At 34.5% G+C, this 16,865-nt stretch overlaps 1 protein-coding gene across 1 annotated transcript in view; it reads right to left on the reverse strand.

Moving 5' to 3' along the window:
- Window positions 1-16,865, reverse strand: part of TMC3 (transmembrane channel like 3) — a 58,230-nt gene that overhangs the window by 33,669 nt on the left and 7,696 nt on the right. Inside the window, exons 3-7 of the mRNA XM_074285228.1 lie at window positions 14,181-14,256; window positions 5,847-5,928; window positions 3,457-3,563; window positions 698-796; window positions 457-599 (exon numbers count right to left, since the gene is read on the reverse strand). Of these exons, the coding sequence (XP_074141329.1) occupies window positions 457-599; window positions 698-796; window positions 3,457-3,563; window positions 5,847-5,928; window positions 14,181-14,256 (507 nt within the window). The remainder of the gene's footprint in view (window positions 1-456; window positions 600-697; window positions 797-3,456; window positions 3,564-5,846; window positions 5,929-14,180; window positions 14,257-16,865) is intronic.

Here is a 16,865-nt window from a genome sequence, read left to right on the forward strand (position 1 = left end):
ATTCATGGATTTCCCATTTATAAGACTCTTAGAATATATATCATGGGAGTACAGAAAATCTACTATATTTATATCAAGTTTTTTTTTTTTAATTTCATTTCACTAGTCAGATTGTACTTACTACCTACATCCTTAAAGCAAGGTTCTTAGCTTTTTTTTGGTCATGAACATTTTTGACAATTTGAATAACCTTATTATACTTTTTTAGAATAACGTTTTGTTGCCTGCATTCATAATTGAAGGAAATTTAATTTAGAGGTTGGTGAAAATAAAGATATTATTTTTCCCATTCAAGTTAATGGGCAACCAAAAATTTACCGACAGACCCCTTTTGGATTTATGGAAACCAAGTTAATAACCTTTGCCTTGGAAGTGCACAATGGGGCAACAACAGGATGGACTAAAAAGCCAAAGTGGATAGGCAAGAAAAAGATGCAAGCATATTCACAATCTTACTTCTTTAACAGTATGATAAAGCTGTAAACAAACACTGCCATGCCAACCAGGAAGTAAGCCAAGGGCAGACGGTATCCTGCTTTGCCAATCTTCCTCTCCTTGCCGTAGTAGCCATAAAATAAAACAGAGTATTTGAGATAGCCCTGCAAAGAGAATACCATTGATATAATCACTGACTTCTAGTTTCCCCAAACCTTATTGTATTTATAAAGAAAGCCCCAGTGAAAATGATAAACTTTACCCCCAGGGACCAGACAGTGTCCAAGTCTTGTGCTGAAGCAACATGGTCCTTGGGAATAGTCTTGCTGATGGTACTTCCAAAAGGCTGCCCTGCAATTAGCTAATGAGAAAAGAAAGGTCAGTGCCATAAATTGAGAATCATTTCTAGAGGAATTGGGGGAAAAAGAGGGAATAGGGAGAAAATAAACTAAAATAGTAATGTATAAACAATATTATATTTCAAAACTAAGGCAATATGCAATATGCAAGAGAGGGATTTTGCAATGGCACATGAGACCATCCCATCAGTATTAATATATATATATATATATATATATATATATATATATGTCATAGTTTCCAACCATGTTGGTACTCATTAGATATCTGGTGAAGAGAAATAGCTATTGGATATTAACTTAGAGATGAAAGAGATCATAGAAGGCATTGAGCCCATTTTACTGATGAAGAAACTAAGGAAATTCCAGATTGATTAAATAATTTGCCAGTCTCACAGCTGGCAAGTTTCTGAGAAGGATGTAAATCCAGATCTTCCTCATTCAAAGTCAAATGGCCTATATCCTGCACAAGTTTTGAGGTAATCTCAGTTCAAATAATGGCTTCCTAAGCAACAGAAAAAATATTGCTACCATTTGTATATACTTCAGATTATACCAAGAAAACACATTAAACGTCTGTTGAGTGTAGCTGCACTAAAACTTTTGGGACATCCTATATAGTATATTCATCTAGCAGATATCTAATGTGTTCTGTAGGTACAATCTGAAATACGAATTCTATTCAGAAATTATTATTAGCTTAAAATTGCATTAAGACCTTTTGGACAGACTTAAACAGTACATTACCAAAGAAAAGTCTCCTGTTTTCACACACATTTTTAGATACTAAATCAAAGACATTTTTGTGGTTAGCCAGAAACAGACACTTGTATTCTCCATATGGTTTAGCTTAATGTATAGCTATAGTCTTGTATAGACTATATGGATTGCAAAAGCCTTCCTGTTTCCTTCTTATATCTCCATTAAGTCTGCAATGTACATGGAGATTATTCTCAACATTTTTATGGATATTATGCAAAAATATGTATTGGTACCAGGCATTTTGTTTCTTTTTTTGGGGGAGGGGGAAATATAAAACCAAAAAGATGATGAATAACTATTGTTCAGATGGGAGATGTCAAACACATGGCTCACAATATTCCCAAGTGCAGCCTGAACCAGATTAAAATGTAATTGGGAATTATTTAACAAAATAAATAAAAGATAGTAATGTATAAAAATATTATATTTCAAAACTAAGGCAATATGCAATCCATAGATATATTTATGTATGGATTAGTGGCCCCCATTTCTATTTGAGTTTGATGTCACCGATCCAGTTATAGGCAGCTGACCCATTGTTACATATACTTTTCAATAGATACTGAAAATGGACAGTGAGCTGGGACTGGGATTGAATAAATCTGACAGGATTGCTTTTGGAAAATTTCATTGTTTTTCATGATCCTAAATAGTTACATTTTAAAACAATATTTCTCTAGTGATACTATACAGTTGGAAGTTATAGCATGCCCTAGTCTCTAAAGTACCATAGGTGAAGGCTATCTGAAGTATAAGAGAGTATGATGGTGTATTAAGCAGAGTGTAACATGAGATGTAACATGGTGCTAATGAAGAATTGTAGAGGAAAAGCATCATAAAGGATGTTTTCAGAGTGATGGATGATTTGAAAAAAAAAAGTGGTCGATCACATTGAAAGAGGGAAGGAAATCCAGCCATCAGCCCATCTGCTTCTTTGGCATCTATTAATGACAACAGATCTGGAACAAGATGTTTCAGATCATTGGAGTAAATTTTTGTGTTGTATTTATGGGAAGATCTGGATAGTGGTTGGAGAGGAAGAATAAGCATGGATAGAGTGTGATCTCTATGTTGGAGGAATATACATGCACCCATGTATTGCCAGATCCATCAACATATCAAAGCAAGCATATCATGCTACTATGGGGACTATATATACGTGGAAAGGAAAAAAAAATATGTATATATATATGTATACATATATATGTATGTATGAAATTATACATGGAAATTTAATCTCCATATCCTGAAATATCAAAGCTAAGAAAAAATAGTCACAAAACTGATTTAATCAGATTAGCTTCTGATTAAACAGTCATGAAATAAGAGTTTTGATTTGAATGAGATTAACAAAAGCCATAAAAGAAGTCAGACACATCAGTGGATAGAATCTCATTTAAAAAGAAAAAAGAAAAAAAAACATAAAGAGAAACTAACCTACTCTTATATTAATCTGATTTATTTCTATAGCAATTAGTAGATGGAAATGAAGACAGGAATGCACTTTTATGTTGTACTAAGAAAGATTTCAAATTTGTCTTATATGATGTGCTCATTAATTAATAGAAAATTTTGTATCAATCAGTCAATGTGAAGAGCCTAAATAGTTATATAATAGTCCTTGAAGAGCGATTAAAAATGGAATGAGGTCAACTTTGAAAGAAACATAAATGGTGCCATATTGGGTTTGACCATGACATGATTGTTCGTGAACATGGGCTAGTGACAGAAATGATATCTAACAAAGAATTGGGTTTCATATTGTGATTCTATTTCAACTTTTAAGTTATTTTCCACCATCTTCCATGACAAAAAAAATGTAATCTCCTTTCTTCTTTTCCTAAATGCCATGTGCTTCTTTATTTTCTTTCTCCCCTTCCCCACCCCCAATTATTCTTACCTCTGGGAGAACAATAAAAGCACCTGTCATTATGGTAAGCACGATGTTAATTCCAAACAGCCATCTCAAAAAGATAAAATAAGAGGCAACACCAGATCCAAAATGACCTTAGAAGACATAAGGATACATGAGTTTCTGACTTCTAACACAAAGCTAAAGGATTTTTCTTTATTTTAAGTGAGATGATGATTGCTCTAATTTAAAAAACACTGGTGATGATTCTTTATAGTTCACAATATGAAAGGTATAGTGCATTTCTTACTACAAATAATATTATTATTGCATGTCACATTAATAGAAAAGAGTAATATAGAAATGCAGAAATTAATATTTACATCATCTTTCAGTCCAGTTTTACTGGCTAGCATAAAGCTAACTGAACTAATGTTATTATACAGGATGATCCAAAAGTCTTAATACAGTTCTATTAAAAACTTGACAAGAGTAAATTATTAAAGCTTAAAACTGCATTAACATTTCGGAGACACTCTCTACAAAACTATTGCAGGCAGACAATTCCTCTCTTCTTTTCCAGTCCATCCAGAGAAGGAAGCAGAAATATGGGGAAAAAAGCATCGTTTATGATTATTTAAAAAATGTGCTACCATCTGCCTGTTGCATCATGGAGACCTGGAGCCAGGAAATCATGTGTAGTAGTTCTGTTCTCTAGGATGTTCAGCTCTAAGCAAATTGGAATTTATTTTGAGCAGGAGGAGTTGTAACTAGATCTAGAGGATCTGGAATCTTCCAATTTTAAATTCTATGATCACCCAATTGGCCTAGTTCCTGCCCCTATAGTGTATGATTGAAGAACTTAACTCCTTTCCCTGCAGACAAAAACCATGTCCTAGATGCTAGGACCAATCTAAGTAAGAAATTTTATTCCTATGTCTTTATGTAAGATGATTCAGGATCTCATCAATTTTGTTACTGGGCTCTCTTTGATGATTTGTGATCAATTCCCTTTTCTACCATATCTTGTACCCCATTCATTTGGGGTCTCCCTAAATCCTTGCCCTGGAGCTATGTCTCATTGGCCTTAGTTTTTTTGGGGACTAGAACCCTAATCCCAGCCCCTGATTTTTTAGCACCCAGAACAAGTTTTATAAAAGGCATCCAAGACATGTAGCATGAAACTTGGCTGACAAATGGAGTTAGCTGTAAGACATATTGTGCCATAGGTGGAAAAATGTTGGATTATTATGACCTCATGGCTTGAGAACATTCTGGGGCCAAGGTAGGAAAGAAATTCAGGACCAAAGAGAATATTAATTGGTATGAATCCCCTAGGGAGAGGAAGTGAGCCATGTAGTAGTTTCCTATTCTAGGTAATTATTTTTACAAACTAGGTCCTGTTCTCAAAATTATTTCCAAGCTACAGAGGGCTATACTGTTTTTCAGCACCATGCAAACTTTAAATCAAAGTTCTAGTTCCCTGCTCTAATTAGAACTCTTGTCAGTTTCCATTGACTGTCCCTGCTTTGTGCCCTAGCCTTTGTGCCCTAGCCTGTCTGAGATTGGTTTCCTACATACCTTCAAATACACTTGGTGCCTGCCAACAGATTAACCTGACAATGCGCTCTGTCTGCAAGTTGGGGCACTCCATTGCTGCCCACCAGTGGACTCCCCTGAATGATAAATTACATATCTCTTTCTCTTCCCTATCAATTACTACCATATTCCCATTGTGATCCACTTGCCTAGATTTTTTTATGAAAATGTGGTTGGAATTTTCCCAATCTCTTGTTTCATCCTGACAGATAAATTTTGTTCTTGAGCCTTGGTAATAACAGCAAAAGCCTAGTTTTGTTTCTCTGTACTTTTTCTGCAACTCTAACTTGTTATCCCTCTTCTATTGCCCTGTATCTGTATCTCTTCCTATTATATGTAAAGAAGATTGGCTAGAACAGTTCTGTAATCAACTTGATGGGGTTATAATTCGATCAACCTGTTTGGGATTTTGTTTAAATATTCTTAAATAGGATGTGGATCTATGACCTCAACAGAAATGAAGATCTGGGAACACTGAGAAGTCTGGGGGTATATCTATTGGGATATTCACATCAAGACCTCATTGAGGAAAAAGACATTTAAAGTTTCACATATTTTGGATAATGCTGTCGGTTTGAAACCATTGCATAGATTCAAGATACATATTTGTATATAACCAATGGGGGAATTTGTTTTTCTTTGTTTATACATACTTTTATAAATCTTTTGTTTTTCTTTCTTTTTCACTTTGAGGAATGAGAGAGAAAATATGTTCATTATTTAAAAAATGAAAAGAAAATGTTGGCACAATCTTCCTGTATTTTCAAAGAACTTTTAGAATAGAACACTTGAGTTATCTGCCAACATTCTCTATCTCTCTTCAGATTACAAATACTTACTTTCTATTTTCTTTATTCTCATTTCCCATGGAATGAAGATGACTACAAAGTTATAGGCAAGCCGTACAAATTTTCTCCAGAGCTGAAGAAAAATGGATAGGAAGAAACAGATGTCACTTTCAGTAATAAAGTAGTAATCAGAAGATCTATGGATCATGTTGGTATCCAAGTACATAGCCAGAGAAATATAAAAGATGAGAGGAAGTTAGGAATATGTTTTCATATTTTGTTGGGGAGTGAGGAGGGGAAAGTGCAGGGATTTTCCTGACATTAGACATCTTCCACTGAATTTTCAATATGACCCTTTTTGAATCAAGATGCAGTTGATGGGTTCCCTTTGGTTGCAGCAGGTATTCTCTGCCTATTCCGAGGAGCCACCTCAACTTTTACAAGCATCCTAAATGATTTAGAAGATAACATGTAGATATGTAGTTTATTCATTACAGAAAATATAAGAAATTTCAGACTTTGCTAAATATTGGTGAGAATCAACTTTCTTATGTTTCATCATCTTGCTTTGGCATTTGGCATATGGTTAATATTCATAGAATTGTCAAGTGACAAGAGTCCTGAGAGATCATCTATTCCAGAGGTATCAAAAGTGTAACCCACAGGCTGCAAGTAGTTCAAATAACTGTACATATTTTATCTAGAAAAGAGAAAATTATAGAGTGGGTGGGAAAGGGGAGCAGGGTGTGATCTTTATCTTTAAATATGGAAGAATTATCCTACTTGATCCCAGAAGACAGAATTAGTAGTAATGGATAGAAGTTCCTGAGAAGCCAATTTAAACTTGAGGTAAAGAAAAACTTCCCTACAATTAAAACAGTCTAAAATGTAATGGATTGCTTTGGGAGATAGTTGATTTCCACTCACTGGAAGTTAGTAAATAAAGCTTGAATTATAATGGGGATTATAATTATAAAGGGAAGGGATTTCTGGTTAAATATTGGTTAGACTTAATGACTTTTGAAGTCTCTTCCAATGCCAATTATGTGATTCTTCAGTCACTATCTTTGTCACCAGTGACAAGCTTGCATTTCTAATGGTTTCCTGAATGACTGTATTTGTATATCTTTTTCTTTTTCTCACTTCAAACTCCACATATATAAACTTCATCTTATTTTTCTCTGCCTCATACCAAACCACAAAAACCTCAAGCTTTCTTATTGGTGTCTTTGTTTACATCAGTGGTACTGCCATAATCCCAGTCACTCAGTTTTAACTCACTATTCATTTTATCTATTTCTTTCCTCTTTCCCTTCCTCAATTCTCTTGTAATCTCCTTTAATCTCTCTTCTATTTTACCCTTGCTCTCTAACATAGAGGAGTAGAAGTAGAACTCTTTTTAGAATATTTGAATGGTACAGCTGGAGGGGACTTTTGGTATTATTTAGTTCTTCTCCCTCATTTTGTATGTGAGAACCAAAGAAAATAAGCGACTCATTTTGAGAGATAACTAGTCAGAGACTGAAAGACTAACAGAACAAGAGAGGAGTTCAGGGGACATTTGGTCCAATTTCAACTTAAGCAAGATTCTCCTTTGCCATTCCATAAGTTGTCATCCATCCTCTGCTTGATGACATCTAGTTAGATGAAACCCAATATATCCCAAAGTAGTCCATTCCATTTTTATAATGCTCTAAATATTAGAAATATTTTCTTTATGCAAAACTGTAGTTTATATTCATTTATTCTCATTTCTGTTTTAGGGTGATAGATACAATGAATTTTATTCCTTTTTTCCTAAGACAGTCCTTTAAATACTTGAAAATAACAATTGCAAATCTTCCTTATATTTTCCCTGATCCAGGATGAACACATCTAATTTCTTCAACCAAGCCTCTAATTTCACAATCTAAAGAAATTTTAGTATTCTTTAATTTGTCTATGTATACATTTTAAAGTTAGCTATCTAGAAAAGGAATGTCATGTTCCAGATATAGTCTAGACAGGGCTGAATACTGTGGAACTATCTTTTTCCTCTTCATAGTTACTGCCTTTTAAAGTATAGTCTAACTATCTGGATTTTTTTTTTTTTAACTGCAACATTGCTGTTCACTTATCCTGAGCACGTGTTTGAGATTTTTTTTCTATTTACACTATTGTCAAGTTATATCTGCCCCACCTTGTAATTGTGAAGTTAGTGACTTTTTGAATCTATTGTTGAGATTACATTTATCTTTAATCATTTTACTTTATTGATTTTGGCCCATTGTTCTAGTCTATTGAGTTCTTTTGGATTCTGATTAATACTCTTTTGAATTTTTTGTACAGAGACTTGGGATTGGGCTCTATCTCTGTAACAGAGTGGCTGTAAAGCCCTTGACAAATCATGTCACCTCTCTGAATCTCATTTTCTTGTTTGTAAATGGGGACATTAGTTCTGCTCTCTCCCTTGCATCTTGATAAAATGGAACAAAAATATTAATTACATTTTTCTCAACAATTTTCTCCCAATTTTGGAATTAATCACTAAACAAATAATTTGAATTTGTATTTTAGTCCCAGGGCTTAGAATAATTTTTCTAGCTTTCAATGAACTAATGAAAAAGAATAAACATCAAGAGGCTTTTTTTTTCACCTGAGCTTCTGGAAGAGGCCCAAATCATAACTCATTATGAAACTGGAGTATGAAGACTCTTTTTTGGGGGGGTAGTGCTGTTCAAAATTCAGTCTAAGAGGCTTTATCAGTTTAGCATAGTCAGGGATTTTGTCAGATAAAGTCATGCTTCCTGGGTTGACATGGGATAAACATGTATATATTACATTAATATATAAGATCCAACCTAACAAACAACAACTATTACCATTATTTGAAAAACTGAGCCAGGTCCAAATGAACATTTGTGATAAATGTAAGTGGATAACACACATAAAAAAAAAATTTTGCAGTAAAGGAAAGCTGAGAGAGGCAAATAAAGTAACTGGTGGAGTCAATTTCATCACATATCTAAGGGCAACAAGAAATAACATTTCATAATATACTTGATCATGCAATTTTATCTTGAAAAAAGAAAATAAGTACACCTCAGCAAGCCAAGGAGATAATTATACTTTATGTATCAATATTTGATTCAAGGGAAGGTAGGTGGTGCAATGGATAGAGCACTGGGCCAGGAATTATTAAGACCTTAGTTCAAATCCAATCCTAGATATTTACTGTGTGACTCTGGAGAAGTTACTTAACCCTGTTTGCCTTCTTTTCCTCATCTGTAAAATGAGCTGAAGAAGGAAATAGCAAACATTTCCAATATCATTTCCAAGAAAATCACAGCTAAGATCATGAAGAATCAGACATAATTGAAACAACTGAATAACAACTTCTGTATTGAAAAGGGCCATGTTTCCTTTAAACTTTCTGTCTCTCCTGGAATCTAGCATAGTGAACTGCAATCAGCAGGTACTTATGAAGCATTTGTTGAATTAAATTTGAAATACATAGATCTAGGGAATAGAGAATTACAAGGGAAGAGTGAAGAAGTCAAGTTTTTTTTCTTAAACTTTTATATTCTTATAAAATTGATATCATAAAATCAAGGAATTATATTATTTAGAGTTGGTAGGAATTTCAGCAGCCACCTTGTCCAGTCCATGTCTAAAAGAAGATCCAAGTATAACATACCTCAGAAGAGGTCATTCAGCTTTTGCTTGCTAATCTTCAATGAGTGGGACCCTATTTTTAAGCAGTCCCTTATATATATTTGGATGATTCTTATTAACATAAGGCCTAAGTTGTCCCTTTATAACTTCTATCTGTATTTTTTCTTTATTTGCTTTTGTTTTTCTGGTTCAACTCTTTGGGGACAAATAGAAGTCTCATCTTTTTTTTCTATATCGTTTGAATACTTGAAGACGTGTCTCATTGCCTTATCTTTTCTAGAGCAAAGCTCCCTAGTTGTTTCAACAATTTTTTTTTTAATATGGGTTGGACTCAAGATTTTACAAACTTGAGTTCTCTTTTCTACATGTTCTACATGCTCTTTTCTAATTTCCTTACTATATTGTGGCTTCTACAACTGAAAAGAATACTACCAATATGGTTGACTAAGAGAGGGACTACACAATCATTATTTATGGAAACTATGCCTCTCAATGGGCAAGAGGGTGGCCCAGTTTTAAGTCTGGATGATCTGAGTTTAAATCTGGTCTTAGATACTTGCTAGCTGTGTTATCCTGGAAAGTCATTTAATTCTCTTTGCCTCAGTTTCCTCATATATAAAATGAGCTAGAAAGGAAAATGGCAAACCACTCTAGTGTCTTTTCTAGGAAAACCCTAACTGAGGTCATAGACAGACACAACTGAAAAATGACTCAACAACAAAAGCATCTTAATTAAGCTCCAAATCATATTTTTTTTGGCTGCCACATCACACTGTTGACTCATATATTAAGCCTCCTGCCCACTAAAAGCCTCAGCTCTTTCGCAACAAACTATTATTGGCTCAGATATCTCTGATCTTGTCCTTGTGAGGCTGATTCTTTTTTTTTTTTTTTTTAACCCAAGTAAAATCTTTATGTTTATCCCCATTTCATCTTATTATGTTCAGGCCAATGTTGTAACCTAGTGAGATCTTTTGGGATCCTTCTTCTGTCAGTATTTTAACTATGCCTCCCAGATTCATGTTATTTGAAAATTTAGTCATATCAATATCATCATTTTATAAGTCTTCTTATCAGGCTTTTATTCCCTTCAAATAATTTCTAAAAATCAATAAATTGGGAAGATTTTAATTTAAAAGACTTTGTAATTTTACAAATGAGAATTCATTTATACTGAGTATAGGCAATACCTGGGAAGGATAACTAAGATACTTAACCAACACCATCAGTTGTCCAAGATAAAAATATGATATTTAGGGATTCATATGTCAAGAAATAACTTTATCCAAGATGGTAATATTTATATTTCTGGATGACATGAAACCTTTTCAGGCAGAGGTCCTAGCAAAATTTAGGATCATAAATTCAGAACTAAAAGGAACTTTAAAGATCATTGAAACTGGTGGCTTTGTACCTGAGCTCTATGAATTTTTTATGTTTTGGTAATTGTTTTTCAAAATAATCAGTTTCCTTAAAATAGTATTATTGTATTTTATGCACTTTAAAATGGTATCCTGAGAAGAAATTGTAAGGTTTCACTAAACTGCCAAAGGGGTCCATAATCTAAAAAAAAAGGTTGTACAACTTCTGAAGGAGGAAAGCCTCCTCATTCTACAATGAGAAAAAGGGGAAAAAAAGCTTTTAGAGAGTGTCGGTGACTTACTTAAAATTATAGAGGTAGTTTTGGGAAGAAAAAGGACTCTGACTCTAAATTCAATGGTGAAGTGGTTCAATGGGAAGAGTGCTGCTTTTGGAGTTAGAGAAAGCTGAATTCAAATTTAGACTAAATCCAGTCTCACTGCATATTGTGTTCCTGGTTAGGTCACCTCAATTTGTGCTATAATTTCTTCATCTCTGAAGTCAGGATAAAAATAGCATCTAACTAAGTAGGCTGTTGTGAGGATAAAATTAAATAATATTTATAAAGGATTTGGAAAATTTCAAAGCAATATATAAATGCTAGCTATTATTATTAAATTCAGCATGCTTTGCTACTTCTAGAGTTATTCTAGTGATTGTATTCCTATCTTTAGCTCTTTGATTATTGCTGATATTTTAACTGTAACAACTTCACCAATCTAGAGCAGTTTAGGGAAAGATCCTGTTGGTTTGCAACTTGATTTAAGAAATTAAATTATCATTGGATTCCCTGAAAGGAAAAAAAAGTCTTGTATATAGGAAGTGCTAAAATAAATGTTTGTTGAATTAAATTTAAAAATTAAATAATATCTAAGGCTATTAAAATACTATTCGTTTAAAAAAAAAAACCCAAAACCTTGTTCAATCATGCATCTCAAACAAAACTAAGCAGAGTTTGTCTTGGAGACAAACAAAATTACTAAGGAAATACCCTACTGCAAATATAATTAAGAGATCCTTAGCTACAAGACAGTTAATTCTTGTGATGCAGGACTTGGCAAAACAGCTTCTTTCCTTCCTTCCTTCCTTCCCTTCTTCCTTCCTTCCTTCCTTCCTTCCTTCCTTCCTTCCTTCCTTCCTTCCTTCCTTCCTTCCTTCCTTCCTTCCGTCCGTCCTTCCTTCCTTCCTTCCTTCCTGCTCATGATTGTAAAATCCTCAGTCCAAGCCAGGGGAAACAACAGTGACTATTTAGTCATTCTTAGTCATGTTCATTGTCTGATTGTTCTTTACTATGTTGCGGGGTGGGGGGTGGGGGAAGGCGATTCTTGGCAAAGAACTAGAGCAGTTTGTCATTTCCTTCTTCAGTTGATTTTACAGATGAGGAAACTGAGGGAGGGTCTTGCCCAGGATCACACAGTTAGTAAGTCTGAGGTCAAGTTTAAACTCAGGTCATTCTGACTCTAGCCCTGGAACTCTATCCATTGTACCATCTAATTGCCTATGATTACTTGATTATATTTCTGATTTTATATATAAGATTAAAACATCTGAATTAGACACACAAATAAATACAAGCAGTAGTCCTATTTATAGAACAGTTCTACAGAGCAAAGAAGAACAAGTAGCATACACATAAGTTGTTTTGATTATTATTCTATAGAGAGCAAATTATCTGCCTAATGAAGGCCTTCTGTCAGTATCAATATTATAGTCTTATGAAGTGATTTGCTGAGACTGGTAGTCAACATGCTATAAAATGTATCATCTTCATGAGGAAAAACTCCATTAATTAATCATCTTAATGAAGGCCAAATATCTATTTAAATAATTAGCATCAATGAAAGGCATACAAAGAAACACAGTTGATAAATTAAATAATGCTTCTTCCCAGTTGTGGAAATGAGAGTCTGTTAATGCTTTGAGTTTTCATTTGTAACTTCTGGTAAGACCAAGTGATGTTTTTTGGACTAGGCCCATGATCTCATACACGTTCAGAGTTCTAAGTGAGGTATGTTCTCTTCTGGCTACACTTATAGAGAAGAGGACTCTTGTGGATCAACTACTGACTGATTGGTAGTGATGGTAGGTAAATACAGTAGCCTGAGAAGAACAGCTTTTCTCAGACTCCTGACCCTGCTTCTAGTTTAGCCCTTTATAACTGTCCAGAAGAGCATCATTTATGTTTATAGCTCTGACCCAGCTATTGTTTCTGTCACTATGAATGCCAGAACAGTCTCTTTCTATGCATCTACAACTATTGAAGAGCTATAGAAATAATTTTTCACTACCAGATCCTTGAAAAATGTTTTTATGTTAAAATTGTTTAACATAAAAAGTAGATATGATTTTATTATCAGAAAGAACAATAAGAAAGATGTATTATTATATGCTTTGCCACTGCATCCTATGAACCACTGGGTCTTTCCACTTGACCCTCTTTCCTATCTACATTATTTCCCTTTATTATAAACTTGAGATCAGGGGCTGTTTTGCTTTTCTATGTATATTTTGAGCACTTAGCACAGTGCTTTACATATACTGAATATTTAGTCATTTATGTTCATTCATCCATCTATCCATCTATCCATCCATCCATTCATAATCCTAGTGAATTGCCTGGGGAAAGAAAGAAGGAAATAAGCACTTATCAGACACCTAATGCATGCCAGACACTGTGATTTTTGGTCATTGAGTCATTTTTCAGTCATGTCTAATTCTTCATAACCTCTTTTGGGATTTTCTTGTCAAAGACACTGGAGTAGTTTGCCATTTCCTTCACCAGATCATTTTACAAATGAAGAAACTCTGAAGTGACTTGCTCAGGATCACAAAGCTGGTATTTGAGACCAGATTTGAACTCATGAAAATGATTCTTCCTGACTAGCTCTTCCACCTAGCTCTATACTACATAAATATTATTTCATTTGGTCTTCACTACAACCCTTGGAAGTAGGCACTATTATTATCCCCATGTTATGGATGAGGAAACTAAAGCAGACAGAGACAAAATGTTTTTCCCCGGGTCATATAGTTACTATATATCTGAGGTAGGACTTGAATTTTGATCCTTCTGATGTAGAGGCCATCTTTATATCCACAATCTTGTAACTTCCTCTGCTATATGCAATAAATAAGTAGAATAAATGGGGAAATAACTTCAGCCAGAAAAGTGATGGTACAAAGAATTAGGGGACTTATGACTGGTGTAATATATTACCAATGCAAGTGGATAAGAAACTAAAAGCAATGAGATTTGTTGTCCAAACTGGGCTTGGTTGGAGATAATTAGAATTCAAAGACCCATCAAACTCAGTGCTGCAGGACCAGCAGCTGACACAATGCTCTTTGTAGTAAGGAAGACTATGTACCTACATCAGCACCTGCTGCTTGATAGCCTCTTGTCCTGGTCAGTCTCCCTTCAAACTTCAATACGATCTCCTTAGCCCGTCTGCAAAAGAAGGAAAGGTCATCATGTCCAGACAACTCCATTTCTTACATTTTGAATTTTGGGCCAAACACATGTGAATAAGGAAAGCTGTAAACAGTTGCTGCAGAACCTATGAACTATTGCTGTGGAATGATGGAATTATATAAATGTTTCCTTGAACCACTTTGTCATGATCAGGAAATTCAATTTTTCCATGAGCTCTTTAGCTTCCTCCTCTCCAGCTTCAAGATTGTAATGCAGCTTATATTCTTCCCTGTGCTGATATTTAAGGAACTATCCCTGCATATTAATACCCTCTCTCTGAATTATAGGGTATAGAGAGCTAAGTTTGGCTCATTAGCTTTAGAAATTCTGTAAGTTGAGTTCAGTTGTCTCACTCAGTCATATGTCAGTGTGTGGGGGGATATAACTTAGGATCATTGATTATAATAGGAGGGGACCTTAGAAGGTATCTATTCCAACCAGTTCCTTTTGCAGATGGGGCCCAGAGAAGCCAATGATTAGCCTGAGGTCACATGGATGGTAAACATTGGAGCCAGGATTCTTTCATCTCCAAACCCAGGGCATTTTCCACTGCAACAAATTGCTTCTTTTATGTCACAATTACTTCATCTGCATAGGAAAGCCAAAACCACTTAAGAGCCACACCCAAGGAAAAATGGCCATTGATGATAATAGTTAGCATTTATATATAACCATTTAAAGTTTGTAAAATGCTTTATAAATATCTCATTTTATTCTTAAAAACCTACCTTTGGATGGTAGGTGACATTATTATATTTTATATTTTTATATATTTTATATATTTATATGTATATATTTTAAGATGAGGAACAATACATAGGCAGAAATTAATTGATTTGCTTAGGGCCACAAAGCTAATATTTGGATAGTTTTTGAACTCAGGTCTTGTACATTCCAAGTCTAGAACTCTTTACATAGCTACCTCTAGAAGATAGATGTGAGTATTAAAGTTCTATTTGCCCGATCCCAGGGCAGTTAATTAAAACATCCAGACAGTTAATATGGAAAGACTGAATCCTCAAAATTAATCAATTGTTTGATGTGGGGATAGTTGACAAAGATAATAAGGATCCAAGGCTAAATTGAGAAGGCTAGATTGATGAAGGGAGTGTCCTGGTGTATTCTGCTCTGCTTAGACTAATCACATTTGGGCGTATTGTGTTCAGTTCTAATACTACAATAGAACAACACTGTTAGGGGCAGCTAGGTGGCACGGTGTTAAAGTGCTCAGCCCAGAATCAGGAAGACTTTTATCTTCATGAACTCAAATCTGGCAAAATATTGGATTTAGGATGATGAGAGGGAATGAAGAATCCAGAATGACTCTTAATTGTGAACCTTTGGGACTTGGAGGATGATATTGTAATAGGGAAGGGAAGAGCTGGGAAGGATTTAGGAGTGAAGATAATGAGTTTTGTTTTAGCCAAAATTCATTATCTTTGTTCCTAAATTGCATTTGAGATGTCTCTTAGGAAATTGAAACTATTTCTAGTCATATGAAAAGGTGTTCCAAGTCATTATTGATCGGAGAAATGCAAATTAAGACAACTCTGAGATACCACTACACTCCTGTCAGATTGGCAAAGATGACAGGAAAAGATGACCAATGTTGGAGGGGATGTGGGAAAACTGTGACACTGATGCATTGTTGGTGAAACTGTAAACCAATCCAACCATTCTAGAGAGCCATTTGGAACTATATTAACTAAAAGTTATCAAGCTGTGCATACCCTTTGATCTAGTGGTATTACTACTGGGCTTATATCCCAAAGAGATCTTAAAGAAGGGAAAAGAACCTGTATGTGCAAAAATGTTTGTGGAAGTCCTTTATTTTAGTGGCTAGAAGCTGGAAATTGAATGGATGCTCATCATTTGGAGAATGGCTTAATAGATTGTGATATACGAATGTTATGGAATATTATTGTCCTGTATTAAATGACCAGCAGGATGAATACAGAGAGGCTTGGAGAGACTTACATCAACTGATGCTGAGTGAAATGAACAGAACCAGAAGATCGCTGTACACTTCAACAACAATCCTACATGATGATAAGTTTTGATGGACATGGCTCTCTTCAACAATGAGAGGATTCAAATCAGTTCCAATTTATCTGTAATAAACAGAACCAGCTACACCCAGAGAAAAAACACTGGGAAATGAGTATGGATCACAACACAACATTTCCACTCTTTCTGTTATTGTTTGCTTGCATTTTTGTTTTTTCTCCTCAGGTTATTTTTACCTTCTTTTTAAATCAGATCTTTCTTGTACAACAAGATAACTGTATAAATATGTATACATATATTGTATTTAACATATACTTTAACATATTTAACATGTATGGGAATACCTGACATCCAGGGGAGGGAGTGGGGAGAAGGAGGGGAAAAATTGAAACAAGTTTTTGCAAGGGTCAATGTTAAAAAATTACCCATGCATACGTTTTGTATATAAAAAGCTATAATAAAAAAAGATGTCTCTTGGACACAAAATTTGAAATATCTGTTGCCATATTATTTTCTTTTCTCTAGTCTCACTATAAACCAGTACCATGACCATCAATATAGATCATATCATTCATTTA

This window comes from Sminthopsis crassicaudata, chromosome 2, assembly GCF_048593235.1.
Source record: "Sminthopsis crassicaudata isolate SCR6 chromosome 2, ASM4859323v1, whole genome shotgun sequence".
NCBI classification, from domain to species: domain Eukaryota; kingdom Metazoa; phylum Chordata; class Mammalia; order Dasyuromorphia; family Dasyuridae; genus Sminthopsis; species Sminthopsis crassicaudata.